The sequence below is a fragment of the Carcharodon carcharias genome, chromosome 23 (assembly GCF_017639515.1).
Source record: "Carcharodon carcharias isolate sCarCar2 chromosome 23, sCarCar2.pri, whole genome shotgun sequence".
Lineage (NCBI taxonomy): Eukaryota > Metazoa > Chordata > Chondrichthyes > Lamniformes > Lamnidae > Carcharodon > Carcharodon carcharias.
Window position 1 is genome coordinate 4,679,245 of NC_054489.1, and position 27,146 is coordinate 4,706,390.

The 27,146-nt window shown below is 43.7% G+C and overlaps 1 protein-coding gene across 1 annotated transcript; it reads left to right on the forward strand.

Moving 5' to 3' along the window:
* The first annotated feature begins 43 nt into the window (after positions 1-43).
* Positions 44-27,041, forward strand: LOC121294014 (peptidyl-prolyl cis-trans isomerase FKBP10-like). The gene is made up of 11 exons (XM_041217497.1): positions 44-295; positions 427-629; positions 2,545-2,690; positions 3,080-3,269; positions 6,232-6,377; positions 9,111-9,300; positions 14,391-14,536; positions 16,665-16,854; positions 18,054-18,196; positions 19,138-19,301; positions 25,851-27,041. Exons 2-11 carry the CDS (start codon positions 439-441, stop codon positions 26,037-26,039), a joined length of 1,695 nt encoding a protein of 564 aa, XP_041073431.1. The 5' UTR covers positions 44-295; positions 427-438; the 3' UTR covers positions 26,040-27,041.
* Positions 27,042-27,146: the final 105 nt, after the last annotated feature.

The following is a 27,146-nucleotide window of genomic DNA, read 5'->3' on the forward strand; positions in this document are numbered from 1 at the left end:
TCGCTGACTTTTCCATCACGGAGAGTCCGGCTGCAAAAGAGGGGACAATACTGGGGGCTGTTGCTTCTGATCCGGATTTAACTCAGGAAACATTGGTCAGAGCCGGTATTCCTGTGCGATAGGCGGAGCTGCCATCCATGGACAGCTATATCCCGGGAAGACCGCCTTACACGTTTACAACATTCCAGAGAAAAAAAATCTAAGGGAGGGGGCTGGAGATGTATGAGGCGAATTAGACGAAGCTCAGTTCGTCACAGAGAAGACATCCCTTAAAATCTACATCAGCCCCAGCTTGGTAATGTTCCCATTTCAGTAACTTTGTAACATTTCCAAGTCGGTTTCCGTAACTTTGTAACTTTTCCAAGTCGGTTTCCGTAACTTTGTAACTTTTCCAAGTCGGTTTCCGTAACTTTGTAACTTTTCCAGGTCGCTTTCACAATGAGTAAGCCGATGCTCCCCGGTGTGTGCCTCTTGTTCGCGCTGGTTGTCTGTGAGCCTGGACCCCTGTCTGATGTCCTCGTTGACAGATACTTCATCCCCTCGGAGTGTTCCCGGGAGGTACAGAGCGGCGATTTCATCCGTTATCATTACAATGGCACCTTCGCAGATGGGAAGAAGTTCGACTCCAGGTAAAAATAACGAGTATGGAATAAAAACTGTTTAAAATTGATAAGTTCCTCCTGGAACACCAGTTCTGGTTCACTTTTATCAAACTTCACTCCGAGGTCACGGCAGCCGCCGCGGTAGCGTGTTTCATTGCTAATTGTAAATGCTCACTGTTCAACTACAGCATGTCGCTTTACAACATCGTTTTACTGAGCTTTTTAAGAAGCCTCTTTCCCCTTTCAATTATCCATTTATAACCCCGGAACCTTTTCATGATTTTTTTTTAAAGTATTCTTTTTGTGATTGTGACTCGCTGTAGGCGCTGGGAAAATGTGGGTTTTTTTTACAATGTAACGTAGAGGAAGAATTTCTAACTTTATTTACTCTCCAGTCTTGGAGGATGTTAATATAATCCTGCGATCCCGATACGCACTGTCAAATCTAAACATTTTTCTCCATAACCTCCCCTCCCCTCACAAAGAGAGGAAACACTTTTGCCGAACTTCCTGTCAATTGCCACATCATCCACTCCCAAATCTGCACCATGCCACGACTTTCCAAACGTCCATGCATTGCTTTTTGAAGTGCAGCCACTGCTATAATTTGGGAAAGACTGCAGCCAATTTGCGCACATCAAGCTCCCACAAACACAATGTGATCAAATATTTTAAATTGACGTGGGTTGAGCGATAAATATTGGCCTGGACACTGGGGAGAACATCTCTACTCTTCAATATAGTGCTTTGGCACCCTAGAGGGCAGAGCCTCAGTTTAACACTTCATCCCAAAGCGGACACCTCCAACTGTGCAGCACTCCCTCAGTACTGCACTGGAGTGTCAGCCTAGATTCTGTGAACACATCTCTGGAATGGGGACTTGAGCCCAGGAGGGTAGAGTGAAACCACTGAGCCAAAGGCTGAAAGCAAAAAATATGAATACATTATATAATATACAATGGTTGCGCTTCTCTCATAAACACCTACAGGTTGGGGGTTAGGGAGCTGTGCAGCTCTGCATGTCCCTTCTGGCCCTTAATTGGCTGGACCTTGCAGTGTGGTAACGCAGCCTGTCTCCTGTTGCTATGCCAACACAATAAGCTCAGACTTTGATCCCATTGGTTGTGTTTGAACCTGTTTCCTCCAACCCCTTCCATCTGTATTGCAGACTGAAGTGACATTGCCCTTGTTGCAGAGATAAAAGCAAAAAACTGCGGATGCTGGAAATCCAAAACAAAAACAGAATTACCTGGAAAAACTCAGCAGGTCTGGCAGCATCTGTTGAAGGGTCATGAGGACTCAAAACGTCAACTCTTTTCTTCTCCGCCGATGCTGCCAGACCCGCTGAGTTTTTCCAGGTAATTCTGTTTTGTTTTGCCCTTGTTGCAGTTCAGATAGCTGGATGGCGCAGATAGAAACAGAACCACATCTTTGTACACAATTTCATTGACAGTGACACACATTGCAGACATGCACCTTCAATCCAACTACCATGGTTTCAAGTCTGCTATATATAGGATCACCTATGAGTCCCCAGTCAGTGCCTACCGTCTGAATACAATTACATACCCATTAGTATGCAGTTAACACCCAATGAGGAGCAATGTTAGCAGTGGAAAGGATCTGGGGTTATTTACACTGCAGCAATGGGAGGGATGCAACATAATGGAATGAAGCCAGATAACCCGCAGAGTGAGGCAAGTCCTGCCCATTTTGGCAGCAACGATGCCTGGCAGGGCTGTGTGTCTGGGTTATGCACACCATGGGGACAAAGATTGAACCCAGGGACCATTCTTAATTTTATTTTTGAGTGGGTGGAAATATGAGGGGGGGTGTGGAGGGAAATGGGGAAGTGGGGTTCCTGTGTATCTAACTGTGTAATTTGAGATTTAATTCTGATTTTTTTCCTTTTCTCCCTCATTCTTCTCTCTCACTCTTTCAGCTATGACCACAGTAACACCTTCAATGTCCAAGTGGGAAAGGGTCGCCTGATCCCAGGAATGGATAAAGCACTTCTAGGAATGTGTGTGAATGAAAGGCGTCGTATTGTCATTCCCCCTCATCTTGGCTATGGCAGCCAGGGAGTCGGTAAGAACATTCCTGCCTTTCCCTACTCCCCCAAATGGCTGTTTTTTTATTCATTCATTGGATTTGGGTGTTGCTGGCTAGGCCAGCATTTATTGCCTCATTGGATTGAACTGAATGGCTTGCTAGGCCATTTCAGAGGGCATTTAAGAGTCAACTGCATTTCTGTGGGCCTGGAGTCACACATAGGCCAGACCGGGCAAGATAATGAGAGGCCTCCGTAACTCACCATCTTTATTTGCAAATTGGGAATGGTACCAGAGGCAACCAATGACATAAAATGGTAATCTAACTTGGGAGAGGATGGGGAAAACTGGAGGGGGTTAATCTATGATATAATGTATCTGTGCTTGCCTTTTCCACAGTTTTCTTCACTCCTCTTTGATTCACAGACAATGTCATCCCCCCTGATACTACGCTCTACTTTGATGTTATTCTTCATGATATCTGGAACCATAATGACAAGGTGCAAACAAAGACTGTGTACAGACCGGTGGCTTGTAACCGTGCAGTGCAGAACACTGACTACATCCGATATCACTACAATGGCACTCTGCTCAACGGGACACTCTTCGATTCCAGGTGAAGGAGGAGTGTGGGGTGGGGTGGGGCAGGATCAGTGCTCTTATGTGTTGTAATTTCCCATGTGGATCAAGTCCTCAGTAGCAGTTGCTGTAACCTAGTGTTTGATGTAGGGGGTGGGGGGCAAAGAAATGTACAAACAGGAAAGGGAGAGGAAGAAGGTTACCCTCTGCATGGGATGCTGCTACCTCCCTGATTGATAGTGTTCTAGCCAACATTTCACTTTAATGGAATATTTGATGGTATATCTCGTTGCTGTTTGTGCGCTCTTGATGCGTGTAAATTGGCCACAGCTTTTACATAAATTCCCCAAAGTACTTCATTGGCCGTGAAGCACTTTTGCACTTCTTGAGGTGGTATAAAGATGCTATATAAATGCAAGTTCTAAATGCTGACTCCTTAGGAGGAAAGGGGAAAAAATCTGAGGAAAAGCTTTGGGAAATTCTTCCCTATCCCCGAGGAAACCAAGGTGACTGTGGTTACCCATGCTGCATCACTCAATATATGCAACAAACCCCCATTTCCTACCCTCGCCACGCATCCCCCAAATTTCTGAAAACCCTTCAGTATCGAAGACAATAGAGGGGTGGGAAAGACTTTCTCCAATTCCTTCTAATCCATTACTTACACTCACATCCTCAGGTTAGGCTCAAAGATTTTAGACTTTGCTTCTCACGCCATTCAATACTTGGCCACCAAAACATGTATTCTTCCCCTCCTGAAATGCCACTGCTTCCCTGGGTGAACCATGCCACATATTCACCAATTTTCAGCTTTCCTTGTCTAACTTTGAACCTGTGTCTCCTTGCCCTGGAGCTGGTGGTAAGATCGAGTGTTTCTCTGGCGTCTAGTTCACCTGTTCCTTTTAGGATTGTCTCTGGGCCACTTTTATTCCAATGTAAATATTCCAAGTGCTTTCAAGGAGGGGTGCACCTGGAACTTTCCCCATCCCCTGTCCATCTCTCAATATACTAATTAAACTGCTTATTTCAAGGTTTTCCCTGTTTTTGTTTCAGATTTTCAATGTTGGTCGTTTTTCTTCTGTTGCTCCTTTATTGATATTTTGAACCCTCCCTCCCTTTCATTAGAACAGATAAATCCTCCAATCATCTCCCCATTGGTTCTGCCTATACTGTAATTAGTGATGACATCATTGAGCTGTGTCAAATAGAAGTCCCAGTCCCTAGAACCAGACAGGCACAAACTCACTTCACAAAACCAATTCTTTGTATCTCTCTCACAGCTTGTCCCTGTAATTTGGCCTGTAATTTAAAATCCTCCCTTTATGACTTTTTTAAACATAGTTTAAGATTCTATTTAAGCATGTTTGCAGCAATCCCAGCCCATTTGGAGTGATTGAGTGCCTTTTGGACCTGTAGCCTTTTGTAGGGGGGAATGTGTGCAAGAGTTCCTGATCCCCTTCTCCCTCTGACAGCCTTTCTCTTCCAGGTGTCTCTCGACCTCCACTGAGTCAGCCCAGCCGTAGAATGTGACCAAGTTTGGTTCAGAGTTGTTGTTTTTAATTGCTGTTGAGGCAGGGTTATTATTCTAGCTCCTAGACACTAAATGAAAGAGCCCATTAAATAAAAGTATTTATTGGAACTACTGTACATTCATTCTGTGTTTTTCTTTCTCTTCCTGTGTTCATATCCCTGAGCTGCCTCTTGGCAACAGCTGACAATAGGAGAACTGTATCAGGAATTCACCATGTGGGGAAGCTAAGGCTCAAGCTTGAGTTCAATCAGTGTAGAGCAGAATCATAGAAACTTATAGCACAGAAGCTGTAAGTTTCTATGTTGCCTGGCTGGAGGGTCTGAGCTATGAAGCAAGATTGGATAGGCTGGGGTTGTTTTCCTTGGAGCAGTGAAGGTTGAGAGGGGACCTGATAGAGGTGTATAAGATTATGAGGGGCACAGATAGGGTGGATTGGAAGGCACTTTTTCCATTAGTAATGGGGTCAATAACCAGGGGGCATAAGAGGTAGAAGGCTAAGAGGGGAGTTGAGAGGTTTTTCTCCCAAAGGGTGGTAGGAGTCTGGAACTCAGTGCCTGAAAGGGTGGTTGAGTCAGAAACTTTCATAACACTTAAGAAGTATTTAGATATTCATTTGCATTGCCATAGCCTCCAGGGCTATTGGCCAAGCACTGGAAAATGTGATTGGTGCAGCCAGATCTTTTTGACTGGCATGGACATGATGGGCCGAATGGCCTCCTATTGTGCTGTAAATGTCTGAGTCTACGAGGAGGATGACTTTCGGCCCATTGTGTCTATGCTGGATGTTTGAAAGAGTGGTCATACCTAATCCCAAACCCTTGCTTTTTGTCCATATTTGGGAATAGGGGGATCTTGGGAAGTTCTGTCACAGTGTAACATGGTACTCTTATTAGTTAGTGGCTGGCTATCTTTCAGGTTAGATATTATGATTACAAATGACTGATTTAAAAACTTTCAACTAAATCCGGAAATGTCGGAAGCCCTCAGCAGGATAACCAACATCTGTGTCAACGACCAAAAAAGTTAATGTTTAAAAACGTTTATCGAGAGTTCAGGAGAAGCATTTTTACTATTTTCAGTAACAATGTGGAAATTGGTACCACAGGGAATGGCTGAGGTGAATAGTATAGAAGGATTTAATGGGAAGCTGGCTCAACGCATGAGGGAGAAAGGAGTAGAAGGAAATGTTGATAGGGTGAGATGAAGAGGAGTGGGAGCAGGCTCGTGTGGGGATAAACACCAGCACTGGCCTGCTGGGCTGAATGGCTTGTTTCTGTATTGCCAAGGTGAAGCCAAAATCCAGTGTCGGTGTCCCTTTTGCATTTTGACCCACTGCTGAATTCCATTTTTTTTCTCCACCCTCCATACCCTCTTTCCCCACCCCAGCCTCAGGAGTGGCAGGTGAGTGATTCCTCAGCTCCTTCAGATTCTCATTCTTTAGTCTCTCTTCCTCCCTCTCCTCCCACAGCCATAATCGCATGAGGACTTATGACACCTATGTGGGCATCGGCTGGTTAATCAAAGGGATGGATGAAGGTCTCCTAGGGATGTGTGTAGGAGAGAGGAGAATCATCATCATCCCTCCGTTCCTGGCATACGGAGAGACTGGATATGGTAAGTGAAATCTTGAAGACCAACTATCTGCACTGGGAGTTGCTTTTGTTACTGGAGCCTTGAGACAAGAGTCCTGGGTTTAACCTCCCACCCCCCACCATCCTCTCCTCTGCAGAAGCAAATTACCCCTCCCCCTAGTCTGGGATCATTTGATGGGCTGGTTTACTGTCTAGTGTGATTAGGAAGATGACGTAGTTTGATTCCTGTTCAATACTTATCCCAGTAGCCAGGGCTTTTAAAATAGGTCTTATTGTAGCTGAGCTAGAATTTTGGGAATTATCCAGTGCTCCTGATCCAGTGATTCCTTTTGGAACATATGTACACTGAGTCAGGATAGGATTGTGCTCAACTGTGATGCCCTGGCAATCAAATAGCCTGCTGATAATCATTCATCATCTAAGTTCGATGGACAAAGAATGACTGAGGTGACAAAAGCCCAGCATGAGCCTGTGCCTTCAGACCAGGAGGGTAACAGCCTAATAGCCTCTTGCCCAGAAGTGTCAAGTCGGTGGACAGGGGAGAACAGATGACAGACATCATATCAAAGGATCTGACTGTTAACAGCTGGGAAGGACTTAGGAACAGAGGAGGGTCACTGAGTCAAAACCCTGGAACTCCGTCCCTAACAGCACTGTGGGTGTACCTACACCACGTGGACTGCAGCTGTTCAAGAAGGCAGCTCACCACCACCTCCTCAAGGGCAACTAGGGATGGGCAATAAATGCTGGCCCAGCCAGCGACACCCACATCTCGTGAATGAATAATAAAAAGAAAAGCCCCTTAACTGTCTCCCCATTCACTTTGATCATGGTTAACTGTATCTTAACTCCATCTGTCCATCTTGGTTTCATAATCCTTAATAATCTTGCCCAACAAAATCGTTTACCCTGTCTGTCAATTTTGGCTGTTGATTGGGTGGGTAATGCAAAGGAAAAGGGGTAACCCCAGAGCTAAGGTTTCATTCTCCCCCCACCAAAATTTCCTGGGTACGGAGTGTCAATAATGTTTGAGATTGTGATGCTTCTCCTCATTACAGGACTTTGAGTCCGTGAGCACTGATACAGTAGACAAGAGTGCTGACTGCACCAGTCTCTCAGTCTCTCTCTCTCTCTGTCATTTCCCTGTTCTCATGTGGTTTCCCTCACCACTACCCCCTCCCCCATTCCCAAACACAAACCCACGTAATAAGTATTTCTACCATCTGCCTCCATCTCCTGTTAAAACAGCTCCTGTATCTAAGGCAACGAATCTGTGGAATCTGGAATGTTTGCAGGAGACGCCCAGGTGTACAAGTCCAGAATGGTTCCTCGAATACTGTGTGCAGTTTTGGTCTCCTTTATTTAAGGAAGGATGTAAATGCATTGGAGGCAGTTCAGAGGAGGTTTGCCAGATTGATACCTGGAATGAGTGGGTTGTCTTATGAGGAAAGGTTGCACAGACTGGGCTTGTTTCCACTGGAGGTTAGAAGAGTGAGGGGTGATTTGACTGAAGTATACAAGATCCTGAACAGCCTTGACAAGGTGGATGTCGAAAGGATGTTTCCTCTTGTGGCTGAGTCCAGAACTAGGGGCCAGTGTTTTAAAATTAGGGGTCGCCCTTTTAGGACAGAGATGAGGATAATTTTTTTCTCTGAGGGTTGTGTGACTTTGGAACTCTCTGCCTCAGAAGGTGGTGGAGGTGGGGTCATTGAATATTTTTAAGGCAGAGGTAGATAGATTCTTGTTAGGCAAGGGAATCAAAGAGTATCGGGGGTAGATGGGAATGTGGGACCAAAACACAAGATGATCAGCCATGATCTTATTCAATGGAGGAGCAGGCTCGAGGGGCCGAATGGTCCACTCCTGTTCCTATTTCTTATGTTCTTATGTAACAGCCTGGTACGAAAATAGGTACAGTTATCTGTTCTGAAGAAGAGTCATACGGACTCAAAACGTTAACCCTGTCTTCCTCTCCACAGATGCTGTCAGACTTGCTGAGCTTTTCCAGCTATTTTTGTTTTTATTGCAATTAGCCGAGGCCTGAAGTCTCTTTGTAACCTGATACATGGCTCAAAGACATTTATTTGCCCTACAATTTCTATATTTTTTTGACAAAATGTGCAAATTCACCTCCAAGGTTTACAACAAGCTGGTAACTGGGAAGGTGCTGAGACCAATCACACACCTTCCCCCCCCAAAACATGAATGAACAGAGAAGAAAATAGCTTCTAAATTGATGAGGACTCGGTGAAGAGCAAAGCCTTGCAGCGCAGGACAACACCAAGGTCGCAAAAAGGAGGATGGTACAAGCAGTGGTCACCTGACATGAAGCTTTGGCTATTAAAAGCTTTTCAGTTTGAGGTTCTGGGAAAGGCTGATTTGGTGTAGGAGATGGTAAAATGATTTTACCATAGCGAGGATGTGGGGAGAGTCATGTGTTTAGGGAATGGGGATTTTGGGTGAACAAGAGGTTCAGAAGAGTTCCAGTCCATAATAAGATTGAAATAAAGACACACTTTAGCTTACCCAAACTCTCCTCTGGTGCTGGCCCAGGAGAAGGATGAGCATCCCTAGGTGTGCAACATTATTGATCTCGTTCACTGAATTAGGAGCAGGGTGTTTGGGTTTCTATCTGGCTCCTGGCAGGAAGTGCGTACACCTGAGTAGGTAACGATATTTTGCATACTCTCTGAACACTTAACTATCTGAATCTATTTTTCTGTAGTTTAACTTTCACTGGCGTTCTGTCCATTAGGTAGTGACATCCCCCCTCAGGCCAGCTTGGTGTTTGATACGCTGCTGCTGGATCTGCACAACCAGAATGATACAGTCTCAATAGAGAAGCTGGTTGTCCCGGAGCACTGCACCCGACAGATCGCGTCTGGAGACTTCATCCGCTATCACTACAATGGCAGCCTGTTGGATGGAACCTTCTTTGACTCTAGGTGGGTTCTCCGTCAACACACTCATTTTTGATAATGACCTTTATTTTCATTACATGTTAAAACTGGTAACCATGCAGCACAGAGGATTTTTCCACCACACACCTGTCTCCCCACCAACTTCTCAACAGAATCCTCCTTTGAGAACTATAACTTTCCGAACAGTAACCTCTCTACTTACCAAATACCTCAGCCAACTAATTCTGGGTGGCCATTACTAAGGATGTTCCATTAACCGTTAAGCATCAGTGTGGCTCACACTTACCTCTGAGTCAGAAAGTTGTGGGATAAAGTTCATTGCAGAAACTTAAGCAATTAATTGACACGGACAATCCAATGTAGAATTAAGGGAGTGCAGCACTGTCAGAGGAGTTGTCTTTCCAATGAGACCTTAAAACAAAGCCTTGTCTTCCTTTTTAAGTGGGTATTAAAGATCCCATGGTACTACTTTGAAGAAGAGCAGGGGAGTTATTCCCAGTGCCGTGGCCAATGCTAATCCCTCAACCAACATCACATGGTTTTTTTGGTATTGGGGATGTGGGATCTTGCTGTGTGCAAATTGTCTGCAGCTTTTTCTTCATTAGAACAGTGACTATACTTTTAAAAGTGTTTCATTGGTTGTGAAGTGCTTCTAGTTGGTCCTGAGATCATGAAGAGTGCTGTAGAAATGGAAGCCTTTCTTTTATGGTTTTCTACTGGTCAATAACCCTGAACCCCTCAGCCCAAAGAACTGGAGAAACAGCGATATACTGCAGGGAATACACTAGAGGATTAATCCTCATGGGGGAGCTTGTTGCAAATGTTGAGGTCAATGCTCTACTACATTGGGCAGCAGCAAGACCAGGTTGGTTGAGAGTGAGTTCACATTGATTGTCCATCCTGAGCTTCAGCTAATGGAAAGGTCACGATTAGGAGTCAGCATCTCTCTTACATGGAGTGACCAATGTTTTCATTTACCTCAGCTCATGTGAAGTGCCATGGGATGGGTTATTATGTTGAGGGTGCTATAGATATACAAGCTGTAGGTCTGGTGGTGTGCTCTCAGAGCTGGAATTCAGTATCTGGTGTATGATCAGTTACCACCATATTTCTGTCTGAACATCACTCTGGCCAGGTGTTGTCTAAGGAAGTTTAATTCTCTCTGGAGTTTAAAGGAATCCAGCTTCCACTGAAATGGAAGAGGACAGTCTGGGTGGCTCAGTACTTTACATCAGACTAACATAACCTCTTCACCATCTACAAGGCACAAGTCAAGAGTGTAATGGAATACTCCCCACTTTCCTGGATGAGTGCAGCTCCAACAACACTAAAAAAGCTTGAGACCATCAGGACAAAGCAGCCCGCTTGATTGGAACCCCATCCGCAAACATACACTCCCTCCACCATCGACACACAGTAGCAGCAGTGTGTACCATCTACAAGATGCACTGCAGGAGTTCACCAAGGCTCCTTTGTCAGCATCTTCCAAACCCATTACCACTACCATCTAGAAGGACAAGGGCAGCAGATAGATGGGAACAACACCACCTGGAATTTCCCCTCCAAGTCACTCACCATCCTGACTTGGAAATATATCACTGTTCCTTCACTGTCACGGGGTCAAAATCCTGGAACTCCCTCCCTAACAGCGCTGTGGGTGTACCTACCCCACATGGACTGCAGTGGTTCAAGAAGGCAGCTCACCACCACCTTCTCAAGGGCAATTAGGGATGGGCAATAAATGCTGGCCCAGCCAGTGATGCCTTTTTCTTAAGAATAAATACCTTTTAAAAAATGTGTGAACTGTGGCTTGGCAGTGCTTTCTAGAATGTAGCTACACAGAGTGTATTCCAAAGCTGTGGGAATTAACTGATCTCTCAAATTCCATGCCAGCCCCTTTCCTCCAATCAGTCTCCCTCTGCAGATGTGCCTACATTTTGCTGCCAGTGATTTAATTACATGAGTAAAGAAAAGAGAATTGCCTGAGAGGCACTTGATTCTTTTCTGAATATTGTCTCTAAGGAGCAGGCCTGTCCTGACAGCTCCTCTCTGAAACATTCAGCACATTCTGCAGTATCTCACTGAGCAGTAAAACCTCCACTTCCGGAGAGACCTCACTTGTGAGAATTGATAATCACAGATTGTAGGGATATTTTTGGTAATGGGGGAAAAGTTTAACTGTTGACTATTTGTTAACATGCTGTGTTGCCCCCCTAAAGGTGGCTTTTCAGCAATAACAGTTTGCATTTTTCTATTCATGAGATGTGGGCTTCGCTGGCTGGGCCAGCATTCATTGCCCATCCCTAATTGCCCTTGAGAAGGTGGTGGTGAGCTGCCTTATATATTTGTATAGCAGATTTTTAAAAACTTAGGTTAAAGCTTCAACATAATCAAATAGAGACCCAGCACCGAGCCAATCAAACAGCTCCGTTTTAAGAAGCATGAACATAATCAAATAGAGATCCAGCACCGAGCCAATCAAAGAGCTCCGTTTTAAGAAGCATGTAAAAGGAGGAGAGACAGAGGTGGTGAGGTTTAGCGAGGGAATTCCAGAGCTTAGGGCCCAGGCAGCTGAAGGTATGGCCACCAATGGTGGAGAGAGAAATCGGGGAAGATCAAGAGGCGGGAATTGGATGACGAAGTCTTGAGGATAGGGCTGAAGTAGGTTACAAGATGAGAATTTTAAAATTATGGTGTTGTTGGATATGTTTAATTTTCAGAAAATGGTGTCACCAAGAAGGGAGACACATTACCTTTGATTACATGGTAGTGAGCTACCTTCTAGAACTCTAGCCCATGTAGTTTTGAGGCTGAGAATTTGGTGTCACACGATAGGTGCTCATTCAGTGGGACATCAGAACAGGATTTCCCATCTGTATAATTCTACCTCAACATGATTCGATGGTTTCTCGAGCAGTAGAAAGAAAATTGGCTCCAAAATGTAGATATTGATAAATTCTTACATTTACATTTCAATGTGCCTTTCGTGACCTCCTGATGTCCCAAAGTGATCTACAGCTATGAAGTACTTTTTGAAGTGTAGTCACTGTTGTAATGTAGGAAAGGCAGCAGCCAATTTGCACACAGCAAGCTCCCACAAACAGATAATCCGATAATCTGATTTAGCGATGTTGTTTGTGCGATAAATATTTACAGGACTCCCTTGCTGTTCAAATATTGCCCTGGGATCTTTTACATCCATCCGAGAGGGTAGACCGGCCTCAGTTTAACATTTCTTCCAAAAGATGGTATCTCTGACAGTGCAGCACTCACTCAGTGCTGATACTGAAGTATCATTCTGGACCGTATGCTCAAGTCTCTAGAGTGGGACCAGAACTGACCAATCTTCTGACTTGGAGGCAAAGTTGTGACCCAATGAGCTACAGTTTAGGCTGTATCCTAAATCTTGGGATGGTCCCAGTATTGCTGAACATCTTTCAAATAAAGCAGTAATGCAGAGTCATGGGAATAATTGAATCTTAGTAATTACTGGGTTGGAATCAGAGAGGAGAGACAAAAGTCATGGAAGCACTAAATACTTTAGTTTTCTAAAATATAATAAAACCAACGCACATGGATATCAGATGTGCCCTGTTTCCCTTGCCCAGCCTGCTGGTTCTACTTTACCTTCTGTAGGGGCACCTGGTCAGGAATACAGATGTCCCAATCGAGTGGGAAGAGAGAGAAACATGACCGACTCTGCCCACTAATGACATCACAGCATTCAGTTTCACCCCAGCACCTCCAAGTCAGTCAGCCAACACAACAGAGGAGCAAAGCATGGATTGGAATGAAGGGTTGAATACTGTCAAACATGAACTTGACTCGGGGGGGCCACACTGAGCCATTAGTTAGTGACTGAACAGGAATTTAATTGATGTTTTTCACCCCGACAATGATTTACCTCTTGCAGGACTGAACAGGCCCAATGTAACCTGAGGCCCTGTGACCTTTCTTAAAATCCTGATTTTAACCCTTTGAGTAACAAGCTCTCCTACAAGTATTTCCTACAAAAGACAAAACCTTGCTGAAGTTTTAACATTCAGAATTTGGGGAATAAGCAGGTGATGTAAGCTACCTTGTAGTTGTAAATACATATATGGTTCTAGTTAAACTAATTGTGACTTTGCTGTAGCTTGTGTGTGAATGTATACACACACAACAGCGTTAAAGGGTTAATAGCAGAAACTTCGGTTCATGCAGGTCTCCTGAAGATTCCGGCCCTGATGGAACGTTGACCTTTCACCTTTGCATTCCCAGGAGCTTTTGTGCAGTCTATCACTGAGCAGTGAGTTCACGGGCCTCCGAGGCAGTGAGCTGGAGACCTTCGGTCTGGCTTGTAACGCCACTCGGGAGCAGGTAGTGTGGTTTGGGTTTGAGTCGGTTTATTACAATTGGAGCAGGGGTGGGGTGGGGGAGGGCAATGTGGAGATTTTATTTTGTGCGTGTGTCCGTACTAACTTTCTAAAATGGGATGTTTTTGCCCTTCTGCCCTGTGCACGTGGTCTAAATGAACGGGCAGTACCAACCTCCTAAGGTATCTTGGCGAGAGGCAGCACAGGCCACATGGTACCATGAAGGATAGTCAGAACAGTCACTTGGCCAGGAGTATTGGAATCCAATTCCCTGGTACTTGCTCTTGCTGGGATATAGGGTCTGCCAGTCAGCCCCAGGAGTTCAGTAGTGTTGTCTCTTCATGTGGACATTAATGTGTATTATCCAGCTATTGGACATAAGTAGACTTCACCGTCTGAACCTGTCCTTGCCTGGAGTCTAGGCATTTACGCTTTCCAACAGGACTCTCCAATTGCTGATCAAGAGCAAAGCACACAGCTGATCTTGTTCCACCTTTTTGTGCCTTATCATTGTGCTGATTGAGACATGGACTAGGGGTCACAACTGTAACCTTCCTGGTCAGTAACAGAGTGGGTGCTGCGTGTTCCACCGGGGGGGGAAGGGGACCTACTCTAGATGCTGTTAGAGTGTAGCTCACTTCCTGCTCATTCCAGAAATTGATGTGGCTTCACCATCTGGTGGTGATGATCGACCTCACAGAAGTCTCATTATATTGAACAAGATGTTCAATATGTTTCTAAATTGTGTTTTTAACCCAGTTACTCACGGAATAATACATATGACACTTATATCGGGATGGGTTACGTCATTGCTGGGATAGACCAAGGTTTACTGGGAGCATGTTTGGGAGAGAAACGGCGTGTTATTATTCCACCACACCTGGCCTACGGAGAGAATGGCATCGGTAAGAAATTTAAATTTTCAGTACAGTTGCACTGAGATTTGGATGCAGATATTGCAAACAATAAAACATGCCATTGAAATATTTCAATCGATTCTATCCATTGATGCATAAGTGCTGAACTTGTTAAAAACACTCATCCTTGTTTTCAAAACCCTACTCCTGCTCCCTATCTTTGTAATCTCCTTCAGCCCTACAACCCTCCAAGATATCTGTACTCCTCTAACTCTGGACTCTTGTCCATCCCCCCAATTCCTTCACACCACCATTGGTGGCTGTGCCTTCAGCTCCCTGAGCCATAAGCTCTGGAATTCCCTCCCCAAACCTTCCGCCTCTCTACCCCACTTTCCTCTTTTTAAAACATTCGTTAAAAATCTACCTCTTTGGCCAAGCTTTTGGTTTCTGTCCTAATATCTCTTTATGTAGCTCAGTGTCAATGATAATGCTACTGTGAAGTACTGTGGGACATTTTGCTATATCAAAGGTGTTATGTGAATGCAAGCTGTTATCATACCAAAACTACAGGGAAAGAGAAAACGCAAATAACTTGTTGCTGTTTCCTCTGATTGTCAAACCAGTATGTTTTCCCCACAGAGAGTAGCTGTCCATTTCGAGGAATTTTCAACAGCCACCAATAACTAGCTTCTGATTGACTTCGGGACTTATTTAGATACTTCCTCATCTACCCACGAGTGTGCTTAAAGGTCAAGAGTTAACAGCTAAGTGTTGGAACCAAACCCCAAATAACCAGGCACAATACCATAGATGATCAGGAAGTACTGGACAATAAAGACAGAGAGACCACAGTCCACCATTAGGTAGTCACACGACCCAGTCACAATGATGTTATTGACCAATCACAGCAATCAATCTCTGTCATTGAGTCTACAACAGACCCAGACATGAGGTGAGGAAAATCCCCAAAGTTGGAGAGATTTGGAAACCAGAGATTCGCCCAGTCCCACTTGAGCACAATCCACTTGCCACACATCGTACCCTAAATTACTCATGCCCCATCCTAAAATGTTACATTTTATTCAGGATTCTCTAACTTGCATTAGAATTAATTAATATCAACATCAACTGTCTCACTAGTGAGTCTCTTCCATAGGTTGATCACTCGCTCACAGATACAACTGAAGGAAAAAAAAATCAAATACAGTCTGTGTATACTTTCTATAGATTTTTTTTTTAAATTCCCCTCGTGTTGGTCATATCCTCTGGATCTACTGTTCTGGAGAAGGTCGAATAGTTTGCCATGCTGTACATTATCTAGTCCTTTTATTAGAATCCTAAAACAGCATTCATATCACCTCTCCACCTCTCTTTCAGTGAGAACATGCCCAATTTACACTCTCTCCCCATCATCTAATCCCATCAGATAGTATATGACAAACGTATCCTTATTAAGGGGATTAGTGACTGAGTCCACTGCTGGTGTGGTACTAAGCCAAATACAATGGAGATGTCTCTGGTTCCATCCTGGTTTGTGCTGAATGGGTTGAGCCATAGGCAGTTGAAAGTGAGAATACTATTGGCTTCAGTGTGGGATAAAGAGGCTTAAAAACTGTCCAGAAATCTTACATGTGTGTTGGGCTTTTATAATCGAAAAACCAACTGATGTTTGCAGGAAAAATGAATTCCAGGATGAGCTAGCTCAGAGATCAATCCCAACACTTTCTGGTCCACATGGCTCGGTATTTCATTGAGTGGGGCCTGACTAAACAGGCAATCCAGAAGTTATTGGTGTATATCTTAGTTAGATGTAACAGTTCACTCAGAAGTATTTCGAAAGAGCAAGGAAGCTCTGCCTGGCCAAAGTTTGTCCTTCAACATCTCCATAGCAGATCATTGGATCATTTGTCTTATTGCTGTTTTTGGGAGCTTGCTGTGCACAAATTGGCTGCTGCTTTTCCTATATTACAACTGTAACTACACTTCATTGGCTGTAAAGTGCTTTGGGATGTCTCTCACCTTCCTTTCTTCCCAACCCCCTTTCCCACTTGCTGAAACCCTTCTTGTTTCAATGGTATATTTGGATGTATCTGTTGCTCCTGTTGAATAAAGTTGATAATGTTGTACAAAGTTCTTCTGTCCCATGGATTGACTCTGTCTGGATTTTGATCTGCAGCTGATAAGATTCCAGCCTCTGCTGTCCTAGTCTTTGATGTTCACATCATTGACTTCCACAACCCAAAAGACAAAGTGCAAATCCAAACCTACTCCAAGCCAGATGCCTGTAATGAGACATCCCAGATAAATGACTATGTGACCTATCACTACACTGCTTCTCTCATGGATGGTACCCAGCTTTACACCTCGTATGTTATACAGCTTTTTATTGAAGTAGCTCTCATTGTCTGTGATATTATTCAAGATGGGGACGAACACTGAGATAAAGGGGACAACACATGTTAATGTAGGGCAGAACATTAAAGAGTACAGTTGATATGTATTGCTGCAAAATGCTATGGAATCCTTAGACATCAGATCATCGCTCGAGAGCCCTTGCCCAGAGTGGGAGATCTGCAGGCAAGAGGGTCATGGGCTCAAGCCCCAGTACTGTCCGAGGCACATTGTCTAGATTGACACTTCAGTGCAGTACTAAGGGAGTGCTGCACTGGCAGGGATGCTGTCTTTCAGTTAGGATGTTAAACTGAGGCCCTGTCTGTCCTGCAGGGGTGTCCCTTTCCCTGGTGGCCTGGTCAGCATTTATCCCTCAATCGGCATCATCAAAATAGACTAACTGAACGTTTATCTTATTACCGTTTCTGGGATCTTGCTTTGTACAGATTTGTTTATTACATTTCCCTACAAAACATTAGTGGTTTCACTTTTAAAAAAAAAACTTCACTGGTTGAGAAGTGCCTTGCAATGTCTTGAAGACATGAAAGCTGTTAAACAAATACATTCACTTTCTCTTTCCCAACTTCGAATAACAGAAGCCTGACAACCAATTTTGTTTTGGGAAACTTGAAGGGGGAGAAAAAAACTTTCCAAGTTAACAAATAAAAGCACTGATCCATTGATTCAATAACAACATCTCTATAGTGGGACTGGGACAGTGCCAGATGCCAGAATTGAGGCTTAGCATTGACTGGGTTTGGGAGAGTAACCATCAGACAGGCTTCTTGCTCCTCCTTCCTATTAGATGCAATCTACGGGAAGGGGCATGTATGTGGATTTCAGGCAAGGGCAGGATTAGCACTTGACTGCAATAGGATCCATTGTGGGGGTGTCAAACAGCCTATTGTCTCTCACTGCATTCACATTCATCACTGGGGTAAGGAGGGCAGTCTGTACCCAAGCTGGATACCGTAGCAAACATCAGGGTTAACAAAAGAAAAGGAATGTTTTGGTTCTGAAGTGATCGAGTGCCCCTGGGGGGTGGGGGGAACATGGACGGGGTTGGTTGTCTACAATACTTGGCTCCTGGTAGCAGCTTTTAGTAATGAAGGAATTGCTGAAGTTTTAACTGCAACAAATTTCCCCCTCCCCCGCCTCTCTTTTATTCCTGTAGTCATGATTATGACACTCCTCCGACTTTAGTCCTGGGCTCCTCAAAAACGATTGAAGGATTGAATCAAGGCTTGCTTGGAATGTGCATTGGAGAGAAACGGATTTTGACAATCCCACCACATCTTGGTCATGGAGAGAAGGGAGGTGAGGGAAGCTGAAGATTTTATTCTTGGATTTTATGGGACTTGGTTACACTCAGCCTGACCTGTTGCCATGCTAAATCTGGTTGGGGCAGTGATGTGTCATCAGCACGGGGTTGTATGAACAGCACTGCGTGTACGCACACCAATTCCATATTGGATAAAACTCCCCTATCCGAAGGCAAATTTCCCCTCAGTGCTGGACTAGCTCCAAATGATTAATGTCCTTTAGAGAAAGGAAACCTCCTGTGTCCTTACCAGGCCTGGGCCTACACCTGACTCCCAACCCACACCAATACCTTAACTGCCTTCTACCAAAGGCTCAAGAAGACATCTTAGCACCACCTCAGGGCAACTAGGAATGGGCAATAAATGCCAGCAGTGCCCACATCCCCTGAATGAATACTTTCCTTCACATTCTTCACCCTACATTCCCCTGCTTGAAATTGAGAATGTCCAACTCGATTTTGCCTGGTGTCTGTTGATGCTACATTGAGCCTTGATCAGTGGAGTCATGGGATGATCCCAACTCACTACTTTCCATTGAACCCCTATCCAGCATAACTACAGATGACACAAAGCTTGACTATGTTGAGAATTCTCTTCTCCCACCCTACCTGCTCAACGTAAGGGACAGGAGGTTATTCACTTGCCAGAGTCTATTCTACCATTCAGTTAGATCCTTGCTAATCTGTGTCTTAACTCCATTTATCCATCTTGATTCCATAACCTTTAATCTACTTATCCAACAAAAATCCCATCAAATTTCCTGACCCCTAGCCAGTGTAATGTTCTTTGAACATTTGATGCTAAGCCAATGCCCAGAGCTTTATAAAGATCCTCTCAGTCTGTGTTCTTAGGCTTCAACATTTCTCTCCCTACTCAAATGTCAACCACAGGACTGATTTTAGAAGTGATTTTTTTTTCCTCCTGCCCTACCCACAGCTGGAGATGTGCCAGGCAGTGCTGTGCTGCTGTTTGATGTTGAACTGCTTAGCATGAAGCCAGGGGTTCCAGAGGGTTACCTGTTCATCTGGAATGATAAAGCGCCAGCCAAACTTCATGAGGAGCTTGACCGCAACCAGGATGGGGAGATCTTATTTGAAGAGGTAATGTGCTCTCACCAGCAGCTCCTTCCCTGCTAATGAAATCAGGGCTCACATGTCACTAAGCCCAGCTCTGCCAAATTCCATTCCGATCTACCTCAGTTCCACCTTCTCTGTGACATTCTTATGCTGTTCTCCTAACCCTGGTGTGATTCAAATAAATCTATTAGTTTCCCCATAACTCTCAACCAATTCCTGCTGATTAAAGGGGATTGAAGATTTTCATTTGCATTACGTTTACTATGGTTATAATGTCTCAGGGTACTTCAAAACATAATAAGGGCAAACTTTTGACACTGAGCCAAACTTTGGTTAAAGAGGTGGGATTGAAGAATCATCTTAAAGGAGGAGGAAAATAGATGGGCAGACAGATTTAGAGAGGAAATTCCAGAGCTTAGGGTCCAGGCAGTGAGGGCACAGCCAATAATGGTGGAATGAAGGAAGAGGATGCACAAGAGAACAGAATTGGAATTCTCGGCGGGTTGTGGGGCTGGAGGAGTTTTCAGAGATAGGGAAAGTCAAGGCCATGGAGGGAATTGAAAACAAGGAGGAGAATTTTAAAATCAAGACATTGCTGGACCAGGAATCATCGAGCATAGGGGAGATGTATGACTTCTTTTATGAAGGGAACTAATTGACCCAGAATTAATCCCTGTACTCTGAGCTTGTTCCACATCCACTATCTCTGTGGGATAAAATGTTCCAAACTCTAACTGTGCTCAAGTCCTGTGCTCATTGTTTAATGAAACAGACTACTGGGCTCTCCCTGATCTGCCCCTTTCGATATTCTAAAGAACCTAGATCAGATCACCTGTTTAAACTCATTTTGACTGGATTCACCTTGAAATAGTTTCACAGAGAAGGGAGAAAGAATTCCATATCACTGGGGCTTTTTGCATGTTTTGTACTTTGAGGTAGGGTAACAAAACTGGACTCAGTCCTCCAAAGCTAGCTGAAAGTGACCGGGATAGTGTCAGAATAATTATTCTGGTTTGTAATCCATGATCCGACTTGATTTACTGACACTGACCTTTCCTTCTCCTCCTGCACATCCTCCTCCTCAAACCCCTCAGTCGAACATTACAGAAATATAGCAGGAGGGACTCAGCAATCAGTTATTGCACACAGATCCTGGGATTGAACTCTGTGTTTGCCACGTGTTTCTCAATCTGTCAATGCTGTGATTTTCTCTGCCTGTCAGTCCCATTAGGTAGTGTCATCAACTGTGAGCCAGTGATGAGGAAAGGGTGGATGGGTGGCTCTGTTAGTTAATGATGGTATTAGCACACTATAGAGGGATGACCTAAGTTCAGGAAACCAGGATGTGGAAACGGTTTGGGTAGAGATGAGAAATGGTAAAGGCAAGAAGTCATTTGTGGGAGTTGTGTACAGGCCCCCTAACAGTAACCACATGGTAGGGTGGAGCATAAAGGAAGAATTAATGGGAGCTTGTCAGAAAGGCACAGCGATAATCATGGGAGATTTTAATTTACATATAGACTGGAAAAGTCAGATGGGCAAAGATAGCCTAGATGAGGAGTACATTGAATGTTTTTGAGAGAGTTTCTCAGGACAGCTTGCTCTGGAGCCAACCAGAGAGCAGGCTATACTAAACCTGGTATTGTGCAACAAGATGGGGTTAATTAATGATCTCATAGTGAAGGTACCCCTAGGTAGCAGCGACCATAATATGATTGAGTTTTGCATTCAGTTTGAGGGAGAGAGGAGTGGGTCCGAAACTCTTTTTAAACTTACATAAGGGCAATTATGAGGGCCTGAAAGCTGAGCTGGCTAAAGTGAATTGACAAATTAGGTTAAGGGATAAATCAATGAACATCTTATGGGAAATTTCAGAATGCACAGAATAGATACATTCCAACGAGTAAGAAAAAGTCCAAGGGACAGACATAATATCCATGGTTAACTAGAAAGGTTAAAGATAGTATCAGACTTAAAGAAAAAGCATATAATTGTGCAAAGACAGGTGGCAGGTCAGAAGATTGGACCGAATATAAGGAACAGCAAAGGATGACTGAAAGGCTAATAAGGAGGGAAAAATTAGAGAATGAGAGAAAGCTAGCCAAAATATAAAAACAGATAGTAAAAGTTTTAAAAAATATTTTAAAAAGAAACGAGTTAACAAAGCGAGTGTTGGTCTTATAGAATGGGAGTATGGAGAATTGATAATGGAAAACAAGGAGATGGCAGATGAATTGAACAGATATTTTGCATCAGTTTTCACTATAGAGGATACAAGTAACATCCCAGAAGCAGCTATAAACCAGGAAATGGAAATGGGGAAGGAACTCAGGAAAATTACAGTCACCAGAGAAGTGATACTGAGTAAATTGTTGGAGCTGTGGGCTGACAAGAGCCTGGGTCTTGATGGACTTCATCCTAGAGTCTTAAAAGAAGTGTCTAGTGAGATAGTTGTTGCGTTGGTTTTAATTTTAATTTTCCAAAACTCCCTAGATTCGGGGAAGGTCCCATTAGATTGGAAGATAGCAAATGTAACTCCAATATTCAAAAAAGGAGGGAGACAGAAAGCAGGAAACTACAGGCCAGTTAGCTTAACATCTGTCGTAGGGAAAATGTTAGAAGCTGTTGTTAAAGAAGTTATAGCAGGACACTTGAATAAGCTCAAGGTCATCAGGCAGAGTCAACATGGTTTTGTGAAAGGGAAATTGTGTTTAACCAACATATTGGAGTTCTTTGAGAATTAATGTGCTGTGGATAAAGGTGGATGTACTGTACTTAGATTTCCAAAAGGCATTTGATAAAGTGCTCCATCAAAGTTTATTGCAGAAAATAAAAGCTCATGGTATACAACGTAACAGATTAGCTGGCTAACAGGAAGCAGAGAGTAGGCATAAGTGGGGCTTTTTCAGGTTGGCAAGATGTAACGAGCGGTGCGCCACAGGGGTCAGTGCTGGGACTTCAACTGTTTACAATTTATATAAATAACTTGGATGAAGAGATGGTTGCCAAATTTTCTGATGACATGAAGATAAGTACGAAAGAAATTTGTGAAGAGGACATAAGGAGGTTACTAAAAGATATGGATAGGTTGTGAGTGGGCAAAGATCTGGCTATTGGAGTATAATGTGGGAAAATGTGAAATTGTCCATTTTGGCAGGAAGAATAAAGGAGAAGCATATTGTCTAAATGGTGAGAGATTGCAGAGCTCTGAGGTGCAGAGGGATTCAGGTGTCCTAGTGCATGAATCACAAAAGGCTAGTATTCAGGTAATACCGCAAGTAATTAGGAAAGCTAATAGAATGTTATCATTTATTGTGAGGGGAATTGAATACAAAAGTAGGGAGGTTATGCTTCAGTTGTGCAGGGCATTAATGAGACCACATCTGGAGTACTGTGTACAGTATTGGTCAACTTATTGAAGGATGTAAATGCATTGGAAGCAGTTCAGAGAAGGTTTATCAGATTAATACCTGAAATGGGTGGGTTGTCTTATGAGGAAAGGTTGGACAGACTTGGCTTGTATCCATTTAGAAGAGTAAGAGGCAACTGGATTGAAACATATAAGATCCTGAGGGGTCTTGACAGGACGGATGTGAAGAGGATGTTTCCTCTTGTGGGAGAATCTAGAACTAGGGGTCACTGTTTAAAAATAAGGGGTCGCCCATTTAAAACAGAGATGAGGAAAATATTTTTCACTCAGTGTCGTGAGTCTTTGGAACTCTTCCTGAAAAGGTGGTGGAATCAGAGTCTTTGAATATTTTTAAGGCAGAGGTGGATAGATTCTTGGTAAGCAATGGGGTTATAGGTTATCAAGTGTAAGTGGGATGCAGATTTCAGGTTACTGTCAGATCAGCCATGATCTTATTAAATGGTGGAGCTGACTGGAGGGCGCTGAATGGCCTACTCCTGCTCCTTGTTCATATGGAACACTCAAATTGTGTTTAACTAACTTGCTGCAGTATTTCAATGAGGTAACAGAGAGATTGATGAGGGTAATGCTGTTGATGTACTGTACATGGACTTCCAAAAGGCATTTGATAAAATGCTGCACAACAGAGTTATGGGCAAAGCTAGAACACATGGGGCAGAATTTTTAGGTTGGTGGGTGGGTGCGATTGGCGGGCCTGGAATCAGCTGGGGAATGGACCGCCAACTGCTAGCCAATTAACGGCCAGCCAGCATGAAACATGCGCTGAGAAGCTCAACGCTGCTGGGTGGGGGCAGGAAGAGGGTGGGCACTGACATCAACGCGGGCGAGGACCAGAGCTGAGAGGAAGCTCCCCAAAGGCAGAGAGCTGCAGACCCAAAAATCTTCAAATAAAGTTTTGAAAAATAGAAATGTCCAAGTATCCCAATCAAGCATCTGAAAATATATATGATGAAAATGCTGTCCTACAATTTTAATTTTATTTCATCACGGAAACTTCATCCCGCCCGTGGATGAGATTTCATGAAAAATGTAAAGGCCACCTGGCTGATTCATCCACCCGCTAACCGTAAGATTGTCTGGGGAAAGTGAAATTAAAGACAATCTCACCATCAATGACCTTAATCAGCCTCATAATTGTCGGCAGACGCGCTTCCAACTTCTGCGTGTGCCCCCTGACCAAAATATCCCACAACCGTGGGATGACATCGGGACACTAGCCCAACGTCATCTTGCAATTTCACACTGGGTCGGGCCGGGCCGGGCGTGTGCCCACCTGACCAGCGTAAAATTCTACCCATGGAATAAAAGGGACAGTAACAACATGGATACAGAATTGGCTGAGTGACAGGAAACAGACAGCAGTGGTTAATGGTTGTTTTGTGGACTGGTGGAAGGTTTATAGTGGAGTTTCCTGGGGTTGGGGGGAGCCATTAGGACCCTGTTTCTTGATATATAATAAATAATAGACCTTGGTTACAAGGCACAATTTCAAAATTTGTGAATGATACAAAACTTGAAATTATTGCAAACTGTGAGGAGGAAAACGTAGAACTTCAAAAGGACACAGGTAGGTCAGAATGGGCAGACAAGTGGTAGATGAAATTTAATGCAGAGAAGTGTTAAATGATTCATTTTGGTACAAAGAATGTGGAGAAACAATACAAAATAAAGGGTGCAATTCCAAAAGGGGTGCAGGAGCAGAGGGACCAGGGTGTATATGTGCATATGTCACTGAATGTGGCAGGACAGGCTGAGAGTGCAGTTAATAAAGCATATGGGCATCCTGGGCTTTGTCAGTAGGGGACTAGAGTACAAAAGCAAGGAGGTTATGTTAAAACCTGTATAAAACGTCATTTTGGCCTTAATACAAAAGCAAAATACAGCAGATGCTGGAAATCTGAAATAAAACAAGAAAATTCTGGAAATGCACAGCAGATCAGGCAGCATCTGTGGAGAGAAGCAGAGTTGTTATTTCAGTTGGATGACTTTTCATCAGACCTGGTTTGGCCACAACTGGAGCAGTGCACCCAGGAGTAGGTGTGCCACACTTTGGGAAGGATATGAAGACATTGGAGCAGGGCTTGTCCAACCTATTCTTGTGGGGGGGGCCACATTTCAATTTTTCTCACACTCGGGAGGGCCAATGAGTATGAATTTAAAAAATAAAATGCTTACATCTGATTAGAATCAACTTGCTCAGCAAAAAAAACAATAAGTTGATAATTAAAAAATGAGTAATGAATAAAGACAATCATTAATGTGTGAAAGGGTGAGAGTGGGTGTGTCCGGCTAACTCCCAGTCTCAGGATGCTCACTCACTCACCCTCAAACATAGAGTGCTTGTTGATGTGAGGGTGAATGAGTGCAGAAAAGATTCATGAGAATGGTTCAGAAGCTAGGACTGCTTTCCTTGGAGAAGCGAAGGTTGAGAGGAGATTTGATAGAGTGTTCAAAATCATGAGGGGTCTGGACAGAGTAGATAGGGAGAAACTGTTCCCATTGAAGGAAGAATTAAGAACCAGAGGGATACAGATATAAGCTAATTGGTAAAAGAAGCAATGGAAAGATGAGAAAAACTTTTTCCACACAGAGAGTGGTTAAGAGGTTTTCTGGCACAGTGAGTAGCATCCCTGCCTCTGAACCAGAAGCTCCCTGGTTCAAGTCCCACTTCAGGACTTGATGGCTACTTCAGGTATGTTCATAACATAGTGAAACAGGTTGATTATCAGTGTGTAACTCCTTCCAATGCATCTGATGGCAGGTGGTGAAGAACAGGGGACTATCCTAGTCAGCCATACTGCAGAAGGCAAGGGCAAACCACTGCAGTACTTTGCCAAGCATAATCATGGACCAATCCAATGGAAGTCCATGGTTGCCACACCCTCTTAGGGTATGTATGGTACATGAAGGAGGAGTGGTTAAGATTTGGAATGCACTAGCTGAGTGTGTGGTGGAGGCAGGTTCAATCAAGGCATTCAAGAGGGAATTGGATTATTATCTGAAGAGGGGAAAAATGTGCAGAGTTACAAGAAGAAGGTGGGGGAATTGCACAGACTTGATGGAATGAATACCACAGGTTTTATGTTTGTTGTGTGAGAAGGCTCTTGGGTTTTAACTCTTCCTTATACCTTTTGTTTGGGCAGTTTTCTAGTTACATCATGGCACAGGTCAATCAAGGCAAGGGCCGTCTCTCACCGGCCGATGATCCCGACAAGCTGATAAAGGACATGTTTGGAAATCAAGACCGGAACCACGATGGGAAAATCACTCCAGATGAGCTCAAGCTGAAAACCGATGAGGACAATGAACGAATTGTGAAGGATGAGCTCTGAATATTTTACAGAAAAAGCTTTCCAAAGGTTCCCAAAGCAGGCACCCTATAAACATGGCATTGGAAGAAAACATTTTCAACTCTGTTCTGTTAAATAGTTCACTTTAATGACCCCAATTGAATTTTTCCTCATCTCTCTTGCCTGCTTTTTGTTCTGATTTTCCCCTTTCAGGGTTGTTCCTTCTAGATGGTGGGATAGAGATGGATGATCCTAGGATCGACTCTCCTGCTATCTGTGTTCGGACTGTGGCCATTGCTCACTGACACTCAAACCTCAGTTAATTTTTCCAGTTGGGCATGAGAATAAGTTCAGGAAGTGGAAAATTTTGAATGAACAGATCTGGCAGCCCAATGTAAACCTATGTGTTTCCCAATTGGAAATGTACCACAAACTCTTCACCGAGAACTTTTGAGTTTTTTGTGTAATCTGAAACAGAGGGACTTGAATATTTCTCCTCCTTTCATTTCACTTTTGTCTTTCCTTTCCCTGCCTTCCCATTTACTGAGGTCAGCTGTGGCTCTTGAATGCTACCTCAGCAAATACACAACTGCTCAAGTTCAGGGAATGAGCCACATTGGATGGGGGAGGATGCATTTAAACGCTTTGGGAGAACTGCCCTCTCTGCCCAGGACATACAGTCTGCCTGAAGTCTCCTGTCCTGGCTGAGTTCAGTACCTTCTGAGAGCTGTGTTTATTGGATGGGGATGGTTACTCAAGGCCAGTCTTGTTTTATACCCATTCTTGACTTCAGTTCTTATTAAGCTCCAGCTTGAGTTTCTTGTGTTCAGGATATTTCACATACATTTTCCTATTGGGTTTTTTTGCATTGAGTGGATTTTGTGCAGAGTATCTTGAGTGCAGCTGTCTCCCTGAGCTCTTCTAGTTTGGAGCGAGAGCTTGAGGGGTTTGCCTTGATGTTTGGTGCTGTATATTTAGGATGTTTAAGTGTGGAAGAGAATTCCCATGTTGTTTAAGAAAGGGTAAATAAATTTTTTTCTTTTACATAAATGTAATTTTTCTCATTTTGTCTGATTTATATTGTTTTATTAAGAACAGAACACCTGTCACTGGCATTTATCACCCAGCCACATTTAATCACACCAACTA

What these genes read in the sequence shown, in the direction of transcription:
- LOC121294014 (XM_041217497.1), top strand. Translation starts at nt 439, where the DNA reads ATGAGTAAGCCGATGCTCCCCGGTGTGTGCCTCTTGTTCGCGCTGGTT. An exon ending in GGAACCTTCTTTGACTCTAG is followed by an intron (nt 9,301 to 14,390) that starts GTGGGTTCTCCG and finishes TTTTTAACCCAG; the next exon opens with TTACTCACGGAATAATACAT. An exon ending in CTACGGAGAGAATGGCATCG is followed by an intron (nt 14,537 to 16,664) that starts GTAAGAAATTTA and finishes TTTGATCTGCAG; the next exon opens with CTGATAAGATTCCAGCCTCT.